The sequence below is a fragment of the Ursus americanus genome, chromosome 6 (assembly GCF_024610735.1).
Source record: "Ursus americanus isolate L20-20 chromosome 6, mUrsAme1.1.p, whole genome shotgun sequence".
NCBI lineage: Eukaryota > Metazoa > Chordata > Mammalia > Carnivora > Ursidae > Ursus > Ursus americanus.
Window position 1 is genome coordinate 10,658,193 of NC_142132.1, and position 21,477 is coordinate 10,679,669.

The 21,477-nt window shown below is 37.2% G+C and overlaps 1 protein-coding gene across 1 annotated transcript in view; it reads right to left on the minus strand.

Moving 5' to 3' along the window:
* WDR11 (WD repeat domain 11) overlaps positions 1-19,484 on the minus strand; it is a 59,320-nt gene extending 39,836 nt beyond the window's left edge. Inside the window, exons 1-10 of the mRNA XM_087862659.1 lie at positions 19,328-19,484; positions 18,231-18,342; positions 13,388-13,541; positions 12,269-12,442; positions 10,071-10,257; positions 7,723-7,888; positions 6,947-7,061; positions 5,893-6,088; positions 5,291-5,394; positions 557-733 (exon numbers count right to left, since the gene is read on the minus strand). Of these exons, the coding sequence (XP_087718785.1) occupies positions 557-733; positions 5,291-5,394; positions 5,893-6,088; positions 6,947-7,061; positions 7,723-7,888; positions 10,071-10,257; positions 12,269-12,442; positions 13,388-13,541; positions 18,231-18,342; positions 19,328-19,413 (1,471 nt within the window). The 5' untranslated portion in view covers positions 19,414-19,484. The remainder of the gene's footprint in view (positions 1-556; positions 734-5,290; positions 5,395-5,892; positions 6,089-6,946; positions 7,062-7,722; positions 7,889-10,070; positions 10,258-12,268; positions 12,443-13,387; positions 13,542-18,230; positions 18,343-19,327) is intronic.
* Positions 19,485-21,477: the final 1,993 nt, after the last annotated feature.

The following is a 21,477-nucleotide window of genomic DNA, read 5'->3' on the forward strand; positions in this document are numbered from 1 at the left end:
CCAATTTTCTATCTACAATATAAAACTATGCAATTTCAACTCAAAAGGCAAATCTTAGTATATAGAGACTATAGCCATTTTAAACAATGTTTAATAAACAATTCTTAGCAAATGAAGAACATTGCTATTATTAAACTACTAACTACGACTATATCATTAGATAATAAAAACCCAATACAAAATGACATGCGCAGAATGTGCCTTGGGTGGTCCGAAAAAAGGTAAGGAATCTGGATTTAGCATCACACAGGGATTACTCTCCTAACATTTCAGAAAGGTACCCACTGTATCGTGTCTCTATCACCCAGTGTCAGGAGGATGGGTTAACACTGTGATTAAAAATAAATTAATAAAAAGATGAATGGATTAAAAGGATAGAAAAACAAAAAGAAGAAAAATATTTAAAATATTTGAAGATGAGTATATGTATGATTTCACTGGGCCTCTTCCTCCTTATCCCCAAAGAAAAGATGTTCTAATAACTACAAAACTTAAATGTCTTATAAAACGTAAAACAGGCATGAAGGATTAAGAAAAGAACAGGTCCGATACTCACCAACAGCAAGCAGTGGCTGATACACCTTGATGTTTTTGGTGGTCAGTGGCGGGCACATGCGGATGGCAAACTGTGGGGAGGGCAGCCCTGAAAGCAGTCCTGTCAGCAGGAAGCGGAGGTGCACTTCCTGCAGAACGGGGCCTTTAGGATGCTCCTCCCCAGCGATGGCACTCTGTCCTGATTGGTGAGCAAAAGTACAAATATATTAATTACAATGTACGCTGAAATTTAAAGAAACTTTCCAGTGGAAACACTCCTCAGGTCCAGAAGAAAGGTCCAGACCTACAAGGTATCAGGTGGCAGTCCAGGGGCTGCAGCTGAACAACGGCTCCGTATGTGGCTCTGGGATGGAAACTGCACTGTCTGCTATCTCAAAGGACAGGTTACTCCGGAGGACTGCGGTCCAGAATTCAGGGACTTCTGTCATCTAAGAAGCACTGTTTCAGCCAAAGTTCCTGGTATCAGGCACCAAACAAGGCAAGTCAGGGGACCCAGGTCAGAGAGCAGCTTCTGTGGAACGGGATACTGCAGCACATTCCAACCTGACTCCTGCCTTTCTAAAGGGTTGCTTTTCAATCTGATGCACTTTCTTAAGTACACATAAAACTGGCGATCACCAACTGTAGGTTCGAAGAACTCATTTAAATTTCTAATCAGAATTCTCAATGTGTCAACATAATTATAAAATCTAAGGTTTATAATTTTTCATATATAAATATATAAAACAATACATCATATATAACATAAATTACATATAATAAACTATATATAAATAAGAATATACAAGTACATAATAGAAAGAATATGTAAACTGTTACCGTTCATAGTTAAATCTTAAATGGGCATTATTTTCAGATACAGCATTTGTACTTAGGTTATGAAGTTTCAAACTACAAGGACTCAGTAAAACCAATCCAACAAAATGCGAATATGAAGAGTACAACAAAATCCAGACCATTCACTAAAAAGGGTATACAAATTTTCTAACTATAAACCACTCTTGAATACTGGGATGTAGTTGTCAAAAACATATAATAAAGGACACAGGAGTGTGTGTGTATGTACATACAACACACACCCATGAAAGGGAAAAATGTATCATTACTATAAGTGGGTGATGGGACTCTGAATACTGTAACCTTCTGAGGCTATAAAGTTGATTTAGTAACAATGTTATTTTAAAATTCATAAGATTGCAGAAAAAATGGCCATCAATTTAATCCAAATAAAATGACCTCTTAGGATCAGCCATATGATTGGTATCAACCTTTGTTAACAAAAGATGGAGTCTAAAGGAACGTGGAGTACAACAGAGAGGTACCATGTTTACAAACGCTCCACAGCTTGGAGCTGACTCGTGGGAATGGCCTTATTTTTCTTCAAATTTCTTCCATAAGAGGAAATTCACAAGGTAGGGCAGATTAGGCCTTAAAATGCAGCAGGCTTTACCCAATGAATATAAATCAGGCCTCTATATTTAACTGAATTGCTTTCAATTATCACTAAGGATACAGTGAATATCAAATTAAAAGTTTAATTAAAAATTTTAATTAAAATGTTTTCAAGTAACAAAGCTTTATTTATTTAATGCTTTCAAATCAACTACATTGTCAGGAACTGTATACAATCTGTAACCTTTTGTCTTTTAAAAAAATGTAATTTATATCACTTAGACACCTAAACAGCATGAAATTTCAACCTCCTATGGGCTTCCATATTACTGATTAGTTCTGTGCATGAGTGTTTATAATTATTTTCACTTTAATATTTTATATTAAGCGGAGACAAGGTCAATTAACTCAGAAAACTGTGTTAGTGATAAAATGAATTTTGCAAAACAAGTATGTATCTAAACTTCCTCATATGGATTTATGTCTGGAAGGTGAAGAAAAAGAACTTTAAATATACAAGTTGGTGTTACTGAATAGGATTTTACAACTGGCAAGAGCCATGAGAAAACCAAGGCCCTAGAGAGGTCAGGTATTGCCTAAGATCACGATGGAGCAGCCAGGACTAGAGGCCATGGTCAAGGAGGCTCGAGATTGGGGTGACGGGGCTCACATTTTGGCTCTTCCATTTATTGGCTGTGTGGTATGGGGCAAGTTTTTTTTAAATCTCTCTGGATCTCAGTTCCCACTTTTATAAAACAGAAATAATATTACCTACTTTGCAGGGTTATTAAGGTAATACATAGGGCATTTAGCACAGTACTTAACACAGTACTAAGCACCCAATAAATGTCATTTCTGATTAAGATTAATAAGGTAATGCTCTTCCTAGTATTATCATCTATCTAGCATTTAAACAAAAAATCCTACTAAATAATACTGATTTTCAACTACATTATGAAAGAACAAATAATGACAAAGAAAATCCTAATCAGTCACAGTCACAATTTTAAAAGAACTAAGACATCAAAGCTGTGATCACAAAGACAGCATGATACTGGCACAAAAACGGACACACAGACCAATGCAACAGAATAGAGAACCCAGAAATGGACCCTTGGCTCTTTGGGCAACTAATCTTTGATAATGCAGGAAAAAACATCCGGTGGAAAAAAGTCTCTTCAATAAATGGTGCTGGGAAAATTGGACAGCTACATGCAAAAGAATGAAACTTGACCACTCTCTCACACCATACACAAAGATAAACTCCAAATGGATGAAAGACCTCGATGTGAGACAGGAATCCATCAAAATCCTAGAGGAGAACATAGGCAGCAACCTCTATGACATCGGCCAAAGCAACCTTTTTCATGACACATCTCCAAAGGCAAGAGAAACAAAAGATAAAATGAACTTGTGGGACTTCATCAAGATAAAAAGCTTCTGCACAGCCAAGGAAACAGTCAAAAAAACTAAGAGGCAGCCCACGGAATGGGAGGATATATTTGTAAATGATGCTACATATAAAAGACTGGTATCCAAGATCTACAAAGAACTTCTCAAACTCAATACACGAGAAACAAATAAACAAATCAAAAAATGGGCAGAAGATATGAACAGACACTTTTCCAATGATGACATACAAACGGCTAACAGACACATGAAAAAATGTTCATTAGCCATCAGGGAAATTTAAATCAAAACCACACTGAGATACCACCTTACGCCAGTTAGAATGGCCAAAATAGACAAGGCAAGAAACAACAATTGCTGGAGAGGATGTGGAGAAAGGGGATCCCTCCTACATTCTTGGTGGGAATGCAAGCTGGTACAGCCACTCTGGAAAACAGTGTGGAGGTCCCTTAAAAAGTTAAAAATTGAGCTACCCTATGACCCAGCCATTGCACTACTGGGTATTTACCCCAAAGATACAGACGTAGTGAAGAGAAGGGCCATATGCACCCCAATGTTCATAGCAGCACTGTCCACAATAGCTAAATCGTGGAAGGAGCCGAGATGCCCTTCAACAGATGACTGGATTAAGAAGATGTGGTCCATATATACAATGGAATATTACTCAGCTATCAGAAAGAATGAGTTCTCAACATTTGCTGCAACATGGACGGCACTGGAAGAGATAATGCTAAGTGAAATAAGTCAAGCAGAGAAAGACAATTATCATATGATTTCTCTCATCTATGGAACATAAGAACTAGGAAGATCGGTAAGGGAAGAAAGGGATAAAGAAAGGGGGGGTAATCAGAAGGGGGAATGAAGCATGAGAGACTATGGACTCTGAGAAATAAACTGAGCGCTTCAGAGGGGAGGGTGTGGGGGAATGGGATAGACTGGTGATGGGTAGTAAGGAAGGCACGTATTGCATGGTGCACTGGGTGTTATACGCAACTAATGAATCATCGAACTTTACATAAGAAACCAGGGATGTACTGTATGGTGACTAACATAATATAATAAAAAAACATTAAAATTTAAAAAAAAAAGAACTAAGACATCAAAATTGCTTGGCAAATTTACAACTTCTAGTTGTACAATATTTGAAATCACAAATCCTCATTCTTCCTTTAATATATACTGACCCTATAACAATTAAACAACTCTAAAGCAATATTTTATCTGTAAATAAATATTTGTTGAAAGAATCCCCAAAATAAAAGTTTTAAAATGTACATTAAGATGTTAAAATAACTTTTTCTAATACTGCTCAGTTACTTTATTCCTTCAATAAATGTTTACGGCACATCGTGAATGTACAAGGCTCTTTGCTGAGTCCTGGGGATACAAAGTGGAATTGAACACTGTCCCACACTTATGGAGTTTATAATTTACTGGAGGACACAAAATCATAATTACAATCAACTGATAACTATTAGGGACTGCAAATGAAGAACATTTAAGTCGAGCCAGGGAGACTGAAGAAAGGGACACTTGAGTTGAATTTTAAATTAGGAGTAGCAGAAGGGGAGGGAGAGGAAGTATGGATTCAGTTCCGAGCCAAGGGACCAGACTGCATAAAGGCCCTGAGGAGCAGGGGACAGCTCAACACAGGACAGATCTAGTATTCAAATGCCTAATGTCATCTCCTTCATTTAATTAAAGAGTCTCTCATGAATGAACATTTTCTAATTCCAGTAACTGTAATGCCAATCTACGCTTTTATGCTTAAATATTTTATACCCTCTGATTTATTGAGGAAAAACTGATCCCACATTCTAGTTTTCTCAAGTATTAACTTTGACTTTATAATAATTGCACATCAGTGACTCTATTAACTTTGCCCTTCAAGAAGAATCCCTAACATAAACGTTAGAGGAAAAAAATCGCTTACCAATCATGTTATCTAAGGAGAGGTCTGGGAGTTTACTCTGTAGCACTCCTACAGGAATTCCACAGAAAGACACGGGTGAATATAAAGGTGACACACCAGAACTACTGCAAAGACAAAATAATTACATGTTTTTACATATTTAAAACCTATGTCACATTTTAGTAACCCAAGTTACGAATTTCAGACATGGCATTCTATTCATTTTTATAGTATTTATTAATCTTATCCATAGTGAAATATATCTAGCAGGTTTACGTAATTCCCTAATAATCTAAAGTCTACATTCTCACTTAAAAAAAATTTTTTTAAAGTCCCTGCTATTTTCATATAATTCTGGTAATATGTTTTTAAAGATTTATTTATTTATTTGAGAGAGAGAGAGAGCGCGCACACGCTGGGGAGAGGAGCAGAGGGAGAGGGAGAAGAGGCTCCCCGCTGAGCAGGGTGCCTGACATGGGGCTTGATCCCCGGACCCTGAGATCATGACCTGAGCTGAAGGCAGACGCCTCACCGACTGGGCCACCCAGGCGTTCCTGATTCTACTAATTTTTTAAAAAGAGGAAACAAAGCCAACCAGAAAACAATCCTACTGATTCACTTACCTGCTCCGTGAATTTCGGTTACAAACGGCGGACTTCAGTTCCCATATCATGACCCTGCCATCACTCACAATGAGGGCAGCTGCATTCTCATTGACAGGACAACACACCATACTGAAGGGACGGACAGTTTTTGTCACCCTGATTGCATCGCACTGGCTTCGTAAATCATAGGTAAGCTCCTGGACGGGATCTGGATCTTAACATAGTAATGTTTTCTTTTAAATATCCAAAAGCAACACAGTAATATCACTACTATTTGCTTTAATTTAAATAAAATCTCAGCTAAAAAGAATATCATTCCTTCACTAGCACAAAGTTTGTCAAAAATGCCTTCTCCTTTTACAAGTATTACTAATTTCTTCAGAATATAAATATAATTCATTTAACGGCTGTCTACACCAAGTTTAGTTTCCAAAATAAAAAAATCAATATAGTTTGTTTTTTTAATATTTTTAAAACAAAGAAAATAACTTTGAAAAAGGATCAACAGTAATATGACTAAATAATGTACAGTACACTAGAGGTCATCATAACTTATAGTGGCCTACAGTGAGCCTGAAAATAATGGTACTCTACAAAAGATGTGAAAGTCGCTTTGCTTTTAGGTAGTACAACAGTTTACAAAACAGTGCTTTTATTCTCCAGGATGAGACTGAAACTGACAACTGAATACCCTGGAGACTTACTAACCTATGTCATTTTACAGTGGAAGTTCCTAAAGCAGAGAAGTCAGGGGTGTAATAATAAAGGTATTTTACAAGGTTCTACTTGTGCTGAAGAAAAATTCACAAAGATAATATCTGCTTGGTTCATGGATACAATTAAGGAATTACAAAATATTATTCTTTGCTGCAGATAGGAGGAGCACTATTATAATACCAAGAAATTAACCTTGGGCTTGTTGTGCTTTTTTATGCCCCATTTTACAATCATATTCTACTTTCCCAAGGCCAGGATTACCATTAACTCTATGCTTTGTCTGGTATTTGCCACATGAAGGTTTATGAAATTCTGAAGAAAAATATATTAACGTTATTCTGAGGTAGAAACTCACCTGGTTCCTCATTTGAAGTGGTAAAAATACTATTATAAGATCTTCGAACACGTAAAGTTATACAACCATTTTCGTGTAGGCAAAATAAGCCGTCACGTTGAAAGCAGGGTATTACCTTTAAATAGATAATATATTCATTTTAAAAAACACAATAGATTAAAAAGTATATGCTGGGAAGCTCATAAACTCATATTTAGAGAATATGGGCAGAAAAAACAAAAACAAAAATATATACATAATCCCCAAGTTTTAAAAGTAAACAAATTATTCAAAAACTCCATTTATGGGGTATCTGGGGGGCTCAGCTGGTTGAGCAGTCAACTCTTGATTTCCGCTGAGGTCATGATCTCAGGGTCCTGGGACTGAGCCCCGCCATCAGGCTCTGCAGGGAATCTGTTTCAGGATTCTCTCTCCCTCTGCACGCCCCCACCCCTGCCCCCGCTTGCTTGCACTCCTGCACATGTGTATGCGCATGCTCCCTCTCTAATAAATAAATCTCCAAAAAACAAAGAAAAACCGTCCGTTTATAATCATAAAAAAATTGTCTTTATCCAGGTAACTTAAATAGTTCAATAAATATCTCTAGGTCAGAAGAATTTCTAGGGTAAATCAAACCAACAAAAAATGCAGAAAAACAGGAATATACAATAACATTGTTAGTTTTTAAATAAATATAAAAGAGAAAGTGGAACTAAGGACTTCTGCAAGATTATGTTTTTTCTCTCTAGAACATTCATAATCAACTTGGAAGGATGTAATTTTTAAATCACAGATACCTGCAGAAATGGAACTCCTGTTCGTTCTATTGCAATCACACCCACTGTTTGATTCACCTCAAGGTCAAGAATTAAAATCTCTCGAGGATAGAGTAACAACATGTGGTTTCTTTTGGAAGGCAGATATGCCAACTGAAGGCAATCATTGAGAGTTATAAATTCAGCACTGAAAAAAAGTAAACATACTTTAGGCATCAAGAAATGAGTCAAAGACTTTATTCATATCAGAAAAAGCTAACAAAGGACTGAATTTTGTCCTTTCCCCACAACTGTCAATGAGAAGGTACAACTGTTTCCTGAAATGACCAACAGGGACTAGCATCTAAAACTAAGATCTCTACTATGTGCCAAAACCCAAATTAAGACAGCAGTACAGCATAGGTTGGATAGAGATACATTTCTAAATTTTGGAAAAATTTAAGTAGTAATCCTATAAGATGGTAAGTGACAAAACTAGTAGTTTTATTTTTATTTTGCAATTCGAAGTACCAAACAGATTGCTGAAATCAAGACTCAGCATCAAAATAAAACAATCTGGGGAATTAGGGCCCGTGGACCAGGAGTCAAGGAATTAACTGCATGGCCTTGGGCAAGTCACTTCCTACCCTCTGCCTTCGTTCACTTTTAAGCTGTCTTAAAATCTTTTTTGAAACAAAGATGGGTATTTTATTCACTTATCACAGCATTCTCTTCTGTGTAAATAAAATTTTATAAAGATTGTAGACAGTTCAAGAGTCTCAAGAATCATTTTAGCAATTTGTGACTCGCAAATATTCAATCACAACCTTCTCATATTAAACATATTTCAATAGGAATAAACATATAATTATATACTACTTTCTTTTTACATAATGATTACAAAGTTTTAAATTTAAAATAAAGTTAGGCAGCTCTTTTCTGCCCACGGGTCCTATGCCCATGCTTTAATAAAACCACCTTTTTGTACCAAAAATAAAATAAAATAAAGTTAGATTAGAGGACTAAAAAGAGGGACATGGATTGCATTAAAATCTTGGCTCTGCCATTTCCTAGTTGGGTAAGCTTGAGGAACATATTTAAAACAATGTGGAGCACAATTTCCTCACTTATAAAATAGGCGCAGTATTATTGCCCGGAACTGCAGCAGGATCACATGTAATAATGTACGTAAAAGCACCCGGAGCAGTTCTATTTGAAGGAATTAATAATTCATTTCCCCAAACTCGAAATGAACGTATGACTCACATGAGAAGATATAATGCATACAAATTGTAATATAAAACAGTTCAGGCTTTAAAAGATTTATCTATAACACAGAATCAATGAAAAATAAATAGAAAATTCTCTTAAAATATGTAAGGAGCAATCAAATCATTTCGGTACAGGGTAGGGGATAAATTAGTGAACTTAACCACCTACGGTTTAATACATAAAAACGATATTTATATAGAAATTCAGAATATATTTGTAGAGCAGTATGTATTTTACCATATATTTTTCAGGTAATTACCCACAAAATCCAGACAGAATAATCTTAGCATATTAAAAATAAGAGTCTTTTTTAAAACGAATGCCAAAAAACTGCCAAAGCAATAAAAATATAAGAACAATCATAGCTCTCTAGGGAAAAAAAAAAATGAAATCTATTTCCAATGCATAAAATTAGTTACTTAAAATAAAATTTTATTCAGTTGCAATTTCTGAAATAAGCAATAGGTAGCATTTACCAAATAAATGCTTACTAAATATCAGCCACTACATTAAGTACTTAAGCTACTGTATATTAATCCCTACAACAACCATATAAAATCCTACAAAACTTTGTTTTAGAGATTGGGAGACTGAAATTTGAGCAAGATTAAGGAATTTTCTGAGTCACATGGCTATAATTTCCCCTAGAATCCTGGCCCTTAACCAGTATGAGAAACATCTTTACACACATAAGAAAAGCACCCATATTTTACTAGCTAATGAGAGTGCACAGCACTTAAGTCAGGAAAATGTCCTTAAAATGAAAACCCAGCTTTTGTCCCCAACTTTTTAATGTATTCAACTGCCAGCTGTGGAATCTTCATCTTATATTTTTAGATTTAAAAATCAGAAGTCAAAAACTGTGATCTGTAAAAATCAGTGGGGGGTGGGGGGAGGGTAAGCACAATGAGTGGAAACAAAGGAGCCATGTGAAATGTGGAATCTCCTCTTTGGGGAAGAGACAGAACATTCTCCTCCTTCATATGAATTCAAAACTAGAAATGAGAAAGGGTGAGGTAAAGAAGAAAATCAGTATTAGTACATCTTCAAAAATGACATCCCATGAATGGATGATAAATAAATAGATGAACGTGGTTAGTTTTATACTTGTAACTTACCTAGGTTTCTCTTGAGTGATTAAGATCTTTACTTTATTAAGAGCCTTCTTAGCCCCTGTGGCAGCAGCCAGCTTGTTATGAGCTGGGCTAGAGTGTGGGCTGGATATGTAAACTTTTTTGCCAGGGCCCGAGGGAGGCTTGGATGGAGAAAAGTCTGAGATGAATACAATACCCTCGCTGGTGAGTACTATATTGAGAGAAGCAAAACTCTGATTAAAGTTTAATCAAGTTTAGCACAGTTTTATTCCAATACAATTTTGAAAGCAAGGTAATGATAATTTTAATAATATAGAACTGGCAGTGTAATGTAGTCATAACAAAACTGGAATGTTCTCCAAGTTGAAGTGAAACAGGTGGTCCATTACAATTCATCAGAGGCCTCCAAGCTCAGCATTCTAAATTAATGTTTTATATTAAAAAGATATCAGCAGGTTACTGGCAGGAAGAACAAATGTTTGTTCTTCCAAATAAATTCAGAGCAGACTTTCATTAAAAACCTTTCCTCATTATATCCCATAACTTCAAAATCCAAAGACTTTTCAGAATATAAAATTCACAGAAGAAAAAAAATTGCCATATATGAGGCTTTGCATATTACACTTAGCTAAGTTCAAATATTTGATGTGATACTAATTTTTTATGATTATCATGAGCTACTCAGTCTAAATATATTTCCTTTTTCTTTTGGAGCATCATATTGAACCTCAGAAAGTATAAAACAGTGTTCTTTTTCTCTTTATATCTAGAGTAAAAATAGAGTGCCAATAATGGCTTACTACGTGTACAGGAACAGAAGCATTCGAGAAGGCAGCACCACAGTTAGCAATACAAATTTTGCCTTTTTATGACTGAAAAAGAATCTCCCTCAAAACTGGGGCTAATACAAGGATATCTCAACAGAGAAACCTCATCTCTCCTGGCTCCCTGCAGTTAGTGAGGCTGCTTTAAGCACAGGGAGCAAAGAAGTATTCAAGAGTTATGACAGCCCCAGCACATTCAATACAAGTAAATCAGAGATGTTAGGGGAACTGATGCTTTGAAATATATTGTGCTTTCATCAACCGAATTACAGAGATGCAGTAAGTAAGCCTGAGGCCTTCTCTCCTTTTCAGATGACAGAACTCACCTTCCAAGGCCTCATTCATTCCTCTTCTTTTGTGATGCCCTCCCTCAGTCAGTGGATCAGCTAAAGCAGCCTTCCTCTGTGTTCCCTCAGCACCGCATTTCATAGCACACTGAGGAGTGCACGTATGCACATGTTCGTATACACAGACTGTATACGTGTATAGACAAGCAACGCCTCACCACACACTATTATAACTGCACGGCCATGTTTCTGCGTATACACCCTTCTCTTCCTTCTTCAGCACACAAATATACACTCAGTAATAACAAATGCTGGTAGATAAAAGTTAGAATTCTGAATCATTCAAATTCAGGGGAAACATTCTTTCCTGCAGCTAATTCCCTCACCTCTTTCCAGTTTTTGATCAAATATCAAAAGGAAGCCTACTCTGACCACTTTATCTAATACAACAACCTGCCCATTCCCATCCCCCCCATTCCCCTTCATTCCCTTTATACCTGGCATATAGTAATAGCTCAAGAAATACCCACTGCATAATTGAATGAAGAGTATTTCCTAAATCATTTGGTCACAAAAATATGTGTCTAAAAACAAATCAAATTTTTTAGATCAGCAGCTCAGTGAAAACACCAAAAGCACATGACAAAAACAACCTCTGCAAGAAAAAATTCCCTGGGGCTTATTCTGTGCCATGGGACTCGAAACACATGCATGAATTTAAACGATTTTCTAAAAAGGATGAACTGAATTTGGCCACATACTAAATGAAACCTTTGACTTAGGTTCCTTAAATGTTCTTAGAAAAACAAATTTAATTAAGCCCGAATTAGAATAGCACAGCAACTCTCTCTCCCCAGCTAATCGAATTCTATTTACAAATACAACACAGTGAAGGTACAGCTTCCTGATTTAAATTTCTAGCCATCAAAATACTTGCAAATGATACGGAATTATGATTTAGTATCTGTAGTAGATGCTGCAGATACATGGACTTCTCCACTTCGCTCAGTTGTTTTAACATATTAGATGTCATGTGGGTGGTGTGTATATTATATAGAGAGCACTAACTATATTATAAAGAACTCATTTTCCACAAGAAACTATTACTCACAAGTTAAATGTGAGGGATCAAAAGGGTCAAAAGAAAAAGAAAGAATGTTATCTGCATAGCTCTTCTTCCACAGTTTGGTGCCAGTATCTGCGTTCCAGAGCACAATATAATTTGGTGGATGGATAGCAAGTAGTAAATCTCGGGAAGCATCTTGATTCCACAACCACTGAACATCTGTAAAGACCAGATAAAGGCAAAATTCAGAAATCACTTCAAACACTTGGTTAATGTATCCTTGACATTCAGGGTATTGTTGTTTTTTTTTTCCCCCATAATCCTTAAAATCCTAACTTCCCCTCTCCCTATATTACATAGCATATATGTGTATACAGGTCAGGACTGCACAGGAAAAGTGCAGTTTTATATTAAAATGAGCTGTCTGGACGTTAGAATCTCAAGATCAACATTTTCTAATAAATTACTTCAAAGAAAATACAAGATAATTTTCACAAATCGTTACTTAGAACTTTGCGTCAAAGACTGTCCTGGCCATGATCAATGTCAGACTCTCCTAACATCTTTGTGGGATTACTTAACGGGACTTTGCAGAGTTTAATGTTTTTTACCCGATAATAAAGAGAATAAATATCTCGTTCAGTACCTAGTACAAAGTACTCAAAAAATATTTTTTAAATAGTCATTTAAAAAATTCACTCAATCAAGACAGCCACTCAGTCAAAGCCTTGAGTTTAAAGAATGCTGTATTGGTTTTAAGTCAGTAACTTAAACAAATGATCTATATGAAAATGAAAATAAAATCTGGATCATCTCCATTAATGGAAATAAGCACTGAGAGCTAATTCAAAATAGCAATTCAGCCAAGTTTACTTTACTGTAGCTTAGATTACAAGACTTTTATAGCAGCTTAATTTTTCTCATCATGCTTGATTGAGGCCAATGCTAAAATTAATGCAATTTACTAAAGCACGAATCAGCGGAGATTTGAGGAAATATGCACAGAAACATACTGATAAAGACAAGAAAGCTAGATTCAGATCAATAAAACACGCTAAACACAATCAAGAATTAACTGGGAAGTGATGAAATTAAAAGGGAAAAAACCACTCTAAGAATAAGTGTATTGATATAAACACTTAGCAGAGCACAGACTTTCCTCACCCTGAATAGGTTTGGCATGCTCTTGGATCTCACACTGAGCTACTCCCGCTGCTACATCCCAAACGATGATCTTTCCATTGACATCAGCAGAAGCTAAGCGCAAGGAATATGGTGAGCCAATGTTATGGTGATAATTTTCCCTGGCCCATTTAACCTAGTATCAAGAAGAAATCAAATCAAGTAAATACTTGTACTGGATGAAACTAAACACAATTTTCATAAAACATCAACCAGAACCCAAACTACATTCTACACTTATGTTACAAAAATATTTAGAAAGAATAAACAGGAAACTATTTTCCATCTCGAAAGTCAGACTTTTATTATTTGTGATATTTTTTTAAAGTTGCAATACAATCATAAAATCTAATCGTGACAAAACATCTAAAATCCTAAATTACTAAGTAGAATGGTTTTCTGTACTCTACTCTCCTAATCAAAAGGAGACAACTTAGAACTACCAAAGCCTTTCAGAGGAGAAAATAGAAAAAAAACAAAAGCAAACAAAAACCCCTCCAGCTGTCCTTTTCATAAAACTGGAAAAAAGACGTTAATTTTTTTCTTAAAAAAATATGCTTCATACCTCTAGCAACATCGTAAGAATGGAGTTTTTACAATAAACACCACAAGATTCTCGCACAAATCAGGTTAATCCTGAGTATTAAATACTGACAGAGTCATAAATAAAACACATGTCTTCATCTCACCCTAAGCCATGGCCTTCCACGGCTACAACCTCCCCTTCGTTCTAGCTCAGCATCCAGTTTGCCTTCTTCAAAGCATTTAATAAACAACAATTTGTAATCGCTTTATTTACCCCGTTCTGACCCATCACCAACCCGTGAACTATAAGCTCCACTGGGTGGGATCACGCAGGCCTTATTCACATTTCTATTCCCAGACCTTAACACAGCATCAAAGCTAGTGCTCAACAAGTATGTGCTTAATAAATGAACTCAAACACCACAGAATCTTCAAATATAGACATATATAAACATATGTCTACAGACACGTGTGTGTACATATCATAAACACACACGTCTACCTAATGCCAAGGCAGGGAAGTGGGCCTTTCCTACAGTATTCCTAAAGTATTCACAAAAAAAATGGAAACAAAAAGTTTTCTGAACTTCAGTGTTGATAAGCCTTAAGATTCAGTTGTAATACATCTTTTCCTCAGGCCAGAACTTTTTTACATAAAATGTATGTGTAAGAGTGTAGGTATATGCATATATGTACATGTTTGAATATATGTTTATGTGTATATTTATATTCAGTGTGTGTATATACAGTCAATCTGCATTATTTGCAGATGTGTTTGCCCACTCACTGAAATTTGTGATTTTATTTAAAAAATGAATACTCGCAGTGCTTTCACAGTCATTCAGACACATGCAGAGTGGTGAAAATTTTGAGTCACCCAACATACATGTGTATCCCCAGGTGAAACAAAATGCTCTTATTTCAGCTCTCATAATGCAAATGAGTGTCTTTTTCATGGTTTATTCAGCACCACTTCTTTTTTGCATTTTTGTGCTTTTTATTGATGATTTCACTGTTCAAATTCAAGATGGTCCCCAAGCACAGTGTTGAAGTGCTGCCTAGAGGCCCCAAGCACAAGAAGTTGTGATGTGCCTTGTGGAAAAAACATGTGAGATAAGCTCTGCTCAGGCATGAGTTTTAGTGCTGTTGGCTGTGAGTTCAATGTCAATCAATCAACAAAACACACATATAAAACAAGGTTATATATTGATCAGTTGATGAAAATGTTGTGACAAGAGGCTCACAGAAACCTAACCTGTATTTCCCCTGTAATCAACAATTCAATCAACTAAGCAATCAACATTTCAGTATTCACTAATTTCAGTGTTTGCAGCAACTTTACAGAATAAAACTATCATGGATAAGAATTGATTGCATGTATCTATGTAAGTGCTTGAATTCAATTTATGTAAACCCCAAGCAGAGTGTGTGTGTGTATTTCTTTAATCACCAAGATATATCATAATCGAACTGCTGAAAACCAAGGATAAAGAGAAAATCTTGAAGGCAGTTACATAAGAAAACATACAGTGCATGTAGAGAAATAAACACAAGAATTTCTCCTAGAAATTATGCAAGCTGGAAGATAGTGGAATATCTTTCAAGTATTACAAGAGAAAAAAATGGATGAAATATCTTCATGGACAAATAAAAACCAAGAGAATCAACCTACATTAGATACACACCTCAAGAACTTTAAGGAAATTCTTCAGGCAAAGGGAATATAATACCAGACTGAAACTTGGATCCACACAAAGAAATGAGAATTCCAGAAATGCCAAAAAGTTCAGGGAAATAGGTGGGAGGGAGAACACATTTTTCCAAAATAAAACCTAACACCAGACTTAATGGTGGAAGACTGAATGCAGTCCTCCCAGGCTCAGGAACAAGACAAGAGTATCGTCTCACTACTCCTATTCGTTATAGTGGCGGTCCCAGCCAATGCACTATGACAAGAAAAAAAAAAAAAAAAAGAAGACACAGATTATCAATGAAAAAATGAAACTGTCATTATCTGCGAATAACATGATTGTCTATGTAAAATATCCCCTCAAAGTTACTAGGTCTAATGAGTTTAGCAAGACCACAGGATATAGGTCAATATACAAAAATCAGCTGCATTTTTCCCTACTTCACATTATATATAAAAATTAACTCAAAGTGGATCAAGCACCTAAATATAAGAGCTATAACTTTAAAATTCTTAGAAGAAAACAAAGGTGTAAATCTTAACAATGGAAGAAACATAAGAAAAATAGATAAACTGGACATCAAAATTATAAACTTTAGTGTTTCATTAGACACCATCAAGAAAGTGTAAGACAACTTACAAATGAGAGAAAATATTTACCAACCATATATCTCATAACAGACTTCTATATAGAATACATAATTCTAATAACTCAATAATTAAAAGACAATTTTAAAATGGGCCAAGGACTGAATAGACACTTTCAAAGAAGATATACAAATGGCCAATTAACACATGAAAAGATGCCCAACATCATTAGCCACCAGGGAAATGCAAACAAAAACCACAATGAGAACCTCTTCACATCCAATAAGATGGCTAAAATCGAAAGGACAGATAATAACAAATGTTGGTGAGGATGTGGAGAAACTGGAATCCTCATATACAGCTAATAATAGGAATGTAAAATGGTATAGCCTCTTTGGAAATAGTCTGGAAGTTTCTCAAAAAGTTAAACACGGAATTACCATATGAGTCATCAGTTCCACTCCTCAGTATATACCCAAGAGAAATGAAAACACACGTTTGCACAAAAACTTTACATAAATGTACATTAGCAACATTATTCATAATGCCTAAAAAGTGGGAAATACCCAAATGTCCATCAATGCATGAATGTGGTATATTCATAGAGTGAAATATTATTCAGCAATAAAAAGGAACAGAGTACTGACACATGCTAAAACACGGATGAACCTTGAGTAAAAGAAGAGGAAAGAAGCTAGGCACAAAAGGCCACATATTGTTTGATTTCATTTATATGAAATGTTTAGAATAGACAAATCTACAGAGACAGAAAGTATTTTACTGGATACCTAAGGATGAAGGGAATGAGGGGATGGGAGGGCAGCTACTAATAGGTAGAGAGTTTCTTCTCAGAGTGATGAAATTGCACTGCTGGCTACACAATTTTATGAATATATTAAAAACCATGGAGTTGTACACTATAAACTGGCAAATGAATATCTCAATAAAGCTGTTATCAAATACAAACCAAAACCCCCAAATCTCAATCTCTAATCCTAAGATTTCAGATCACTATAATGCAATTGTACCGGGCACCTCAGACTTTGCATGTTGAAAGCTTAAACTCACTGACTTCACACTTACTCCCCTTGTCATAGCAACACTGTCATTCAGTTATTCAAACAGAACTTGGAATCATTCTAGTCCCTGACTCTCCTTAAACTGATTACTATAAAGCCTATCAAGTTTACTTCTTCAGCAGCTCCTGAATACGACTCTTTCCTGCCTCAGTTTTATTTTAGGCCCCTAGAGCTTCCTGCCAAAATTTCTCTAAAAGTCTCCTAAATGATCTCACTGCCTCATCTTGCCTTTCTCCAAGAAATCCTCCACTGCTGCGAGAGTAAGTTTTTCTAGAATACAAATACAGCCTTATCAACTGCCTACTTAAAAATTTCTTCAGAACCTTCTAACACTTTCAGGACAGATGAATTTCTCTGGCTGCCTCCTCGTCCATCACCCTTTAGCCATATATCACCATTTAGCCATCTCTATACCCCACTACTTACCATTATGTATTGTCTTCTTTTTACCTGTGGTGCTCCTTCCCCTATTCTTCACTTGGTTAACTACTGTTTACCAGTCCCTAAACTGGAAATACTTCTGTGACCCTCCCCGATCCCTACAACTAGGTGTTAGGTAGCTTCCTTTGTCCCTAAGCATTCACTTATCATACTGTAATTGTGTGTTTTCATTGTTCCTCATTAGACAATGAATTGCTTGAGGGCTTTCATCTCACATCTTTAGCATATGCTAAGTGCTCAAAACTAATGAATGAATGAGTGTTCTGGTAAATGGAAGAACTGGTGTTATTCATCATCTTTAAAATCATCTAAGAGCTAGTATTTAATAGCTCATCCTGGATTGCCATTAAAGCATATATATGGAAATGCGAGGCTACCCCAAATGAATTATTATGTTTAAAAGCTATTCAACATTTACACATACGACTTAATGAGAATCTAGTGATATTTAAAACTTCAGAATAGGCAATATATTATAGGGTGAAAGTGGGATTTGACTTACCTTGACCACATCAGCTTTATGTTTTTCTAAAACTTGAAGAGTTTGGGCAGTATTGGAATCGATCACTACCACAAGTGAGTGACATCCATAAGCAATTAAACCTTGCCAGCCCCTAACAAAACAGTGATATTAAAATTTAAGTACAAAACAAAGACTTAACTTCTCTCTTGCCAAGAGGCATGCTAAAATAAATCACAAATCTAGTATGTACTACCATTAACAAAATTATTATTGAAGCATAAAGGCCAGTGTTTTTACCTTATCCTATTTAAATAAAACGTCTAGCTAACCTAAAAATGTTGACATTCATTTTTCACGTGGATAAAAAAGGTTCTAAGAGACATGCATATACAGGCCTGAATATGTACAAAGCAACCCCTGTCGTCTATTTGTCTTTAAGGGCATGTACCTTGTCTTACTCAACTTCGAATCCTGAGCACTCACAAAAAAAGTGCCTGAGATCATGTTCCCTAAGCATCTGTGACTAGTCCTGGTCCTCCCAACCAGAAAAAAAGACAAACACTGGACAGGAGGTTTCATCCCTCCTGCCAACATTCCCAGCAGCCCCAGCTACAGAATTTCGCTTTATATCTAAGTATCAATCTTCAGAGTTGCAGTGTTAGTTTACAGTGAAAAGGTCAAGGTGAGATGACAGGTGAATGCACAGGCGCCTAGCATTGGGTCTGGCAAGTTGTGGAATGACTAAAAGGAAGAAACAGGGATATGAAAGCAAGAGAAGAAAAAGACAAACCGGGGAAGAGACGGGCAGGGGAACTGACGGTGGAGGCATAGAAGCCTGGAGTTGGGAGGAGAGGTAAAGACAGGCGAATGGGATGGGAAGGAAGGCTTGGGAAAAGAGCAAAGAGAAACACGTTTGGAAGAAACAGGGCCACTATGTTTGCACAGGGAAGGTTCACATATGGGGCATTTACTCTTTTCATAGTAACAACAAAACCCAGCATTTAAAGAAAACCTCTAGCGCGAGGGCAGCACCCAGGCTTAGCGAGGCCAAATGAACCAGGGGGTGAAATCTCTTGTTCCCCTTCCCCTACACACTCATGGCCGAGCCGGACGGCCTCGAAGCCCGGCGCCCTCACCAGTCCACCGCCGCCTTGTTGTGAGCATTGAGGGCCCCGGTGAGGGTGCGCGCCGACACCTTGAAGTTCACAGTGAAGGGCAACATCGCCTCGGCTCGACCCGGCCCTCAGCGCCCACCGGCAACCAGGAAGCGGCCCCCACTGCGCTTCCGTTCCCAACAGAGTCCGGGTGGCTCCGTGAGCGCCGCCGTTTGGTTCCGTCGGACGCAAGTTTCCACCACCTTGGATTCCGCCTTCTTCAGGTTCCGGCCCCCGACGTTCTGCCTGCCTCAGGGTCCCGCCGCCCAGGTGGCGGCCAGTCCGAGGAGGGCGGGGCTGTGCTTTGGGAGCGGCGGGGCTGCTTTCCATTGGGTCTGTTTTCTTCAAGATGGGACTGCGTAGACCTCTGTACCCTGCCGGAAATCATGAAAAGCAAGAGCTGAAAGTCCCAATTAGCCTTCCTGACTTTGATCTGTTAGCTCAGGACAACGACCAAATGCCAGGCACTGTCGTAGGCATCAGGCGTGTAGCGAAGAAGAAACACGGCCTCCGCTCTCGAGAAGTTTATAGAACAAATACAGAAATATGCCTGGATGAAATGGATAGAATGAATGAGATGAATGGCTCTGATATTAACAATTGCTAAATATGGAGATCACTCCACATATGGTCTTGAAAATACTTGAAAAAATACATCACTCCTGAGGCCAGCTGTCAGTTTGCCTGCTTGTCAGGGCAGCTGTCATTTTGCAGTTTCTCCTCCGTTGCTCTCCTTCAAATCAGACTCTACCTCTCCCTCCTCTGTGCTCAGCACAATCATCTATACTGTTGATCAATAAGAGTGTGTAAAGCAACTAAAGCATTTATTTGGGGGTGTAGGGATTATAATCCATGGGGCACAGAGTCCTCTGAAATCAAAAGTATGCTCTGAATTGCCAGGGAGCAGAAGCTCAGTCTTAAAAAGGCAAAAACCGCAAGGTTACATACTTGTTTGGAAAGAATTAAGATGGGTGCTGGCAGAATTTACAGTGACCATCTGATATATGTTTAGCTAGTTAGCAAACAGGTGTTACATTATCTTTATTTCGGTTCAAAATAGAAGGATGTATTCCAGGAGGTGGTGGGGTTGGAATTGACAAAATTCAGAAGTTCCTGGTGTTCCGAGGATTGAAACAGGAGAGGGGCAGAGGTCCTACTACTTCTGCGTCCTCTCCACTCTGTTTAGAGTGACTGTCTTAACAATCCTTACTTCGTTTTCACTCTTTTCACAATACCCTTTACTATAACACTTGGCATGACTTCTCTCCAGCAATAATTTTGGCAGATGTCTGTTTCTTCTCCAATGTGTTCAACAACAGGGACAAAATAATTGGTAATTTTGTCATTTCAGGTTTTTGTGTCCACCTGCTCACTCTGAGAAACCAGTTTTCTCAAAGATCACCTCCAATACCATCTTAATTGTTAAAGCCAATGAACGCATTTTTGTCTCTTAGTTGTTCTCTGGCAACTGTTGCTGCTTCCCTTTCCCTTCTTGCCCCACATCCTTCCCTACTGATGCTTTTGGGGTAACCAGAGATGCCAATAACCACAGGTCTAAATTTATCACTCCCTTATTAAAAATCTTTGATGCTTCCTGTAACAGAGATTACTAACTCGCCCCCAAATTCATTTTCCCCTTCTTTTATAGGAACAGAAGCACAATTTGTATCTGAGCACATTGTCATTCCATGAAATGAATACATATCCCAGCTTCTCTTACAACTAGATCAAGCCACAATACTTAATTCTGGCCAATGTGATGTAAGTGGAAATATTGTATAGTGACTTCTGAGAAATCACTCTTCTGTGCTGTACTGTGTTATTTCAATATTCATATCCCACATGATTTTTAATTGCATATATGTCTGTCTAGCAGGGGAGACTAACAAATTTTTAGGCAACTGTAATATAGGAGAAAAAATACTAAACTTAGAACTCCTTTCAGAAAGGAACCAAATCCCAATCTTTCTTTGTCCCCAATGCCAACCACTCTTCCTGGCATGCAGTTGGTCCTCAATAAATGACTAATGGAGCAGGAGTTTTAAATGACCATAAGCATAAGGTCAATCAGGGCTTGAGGTGACAATGAGGAGTCAGTGATGGCACTCACAGATGGAGAAGAGCAGCAAGTA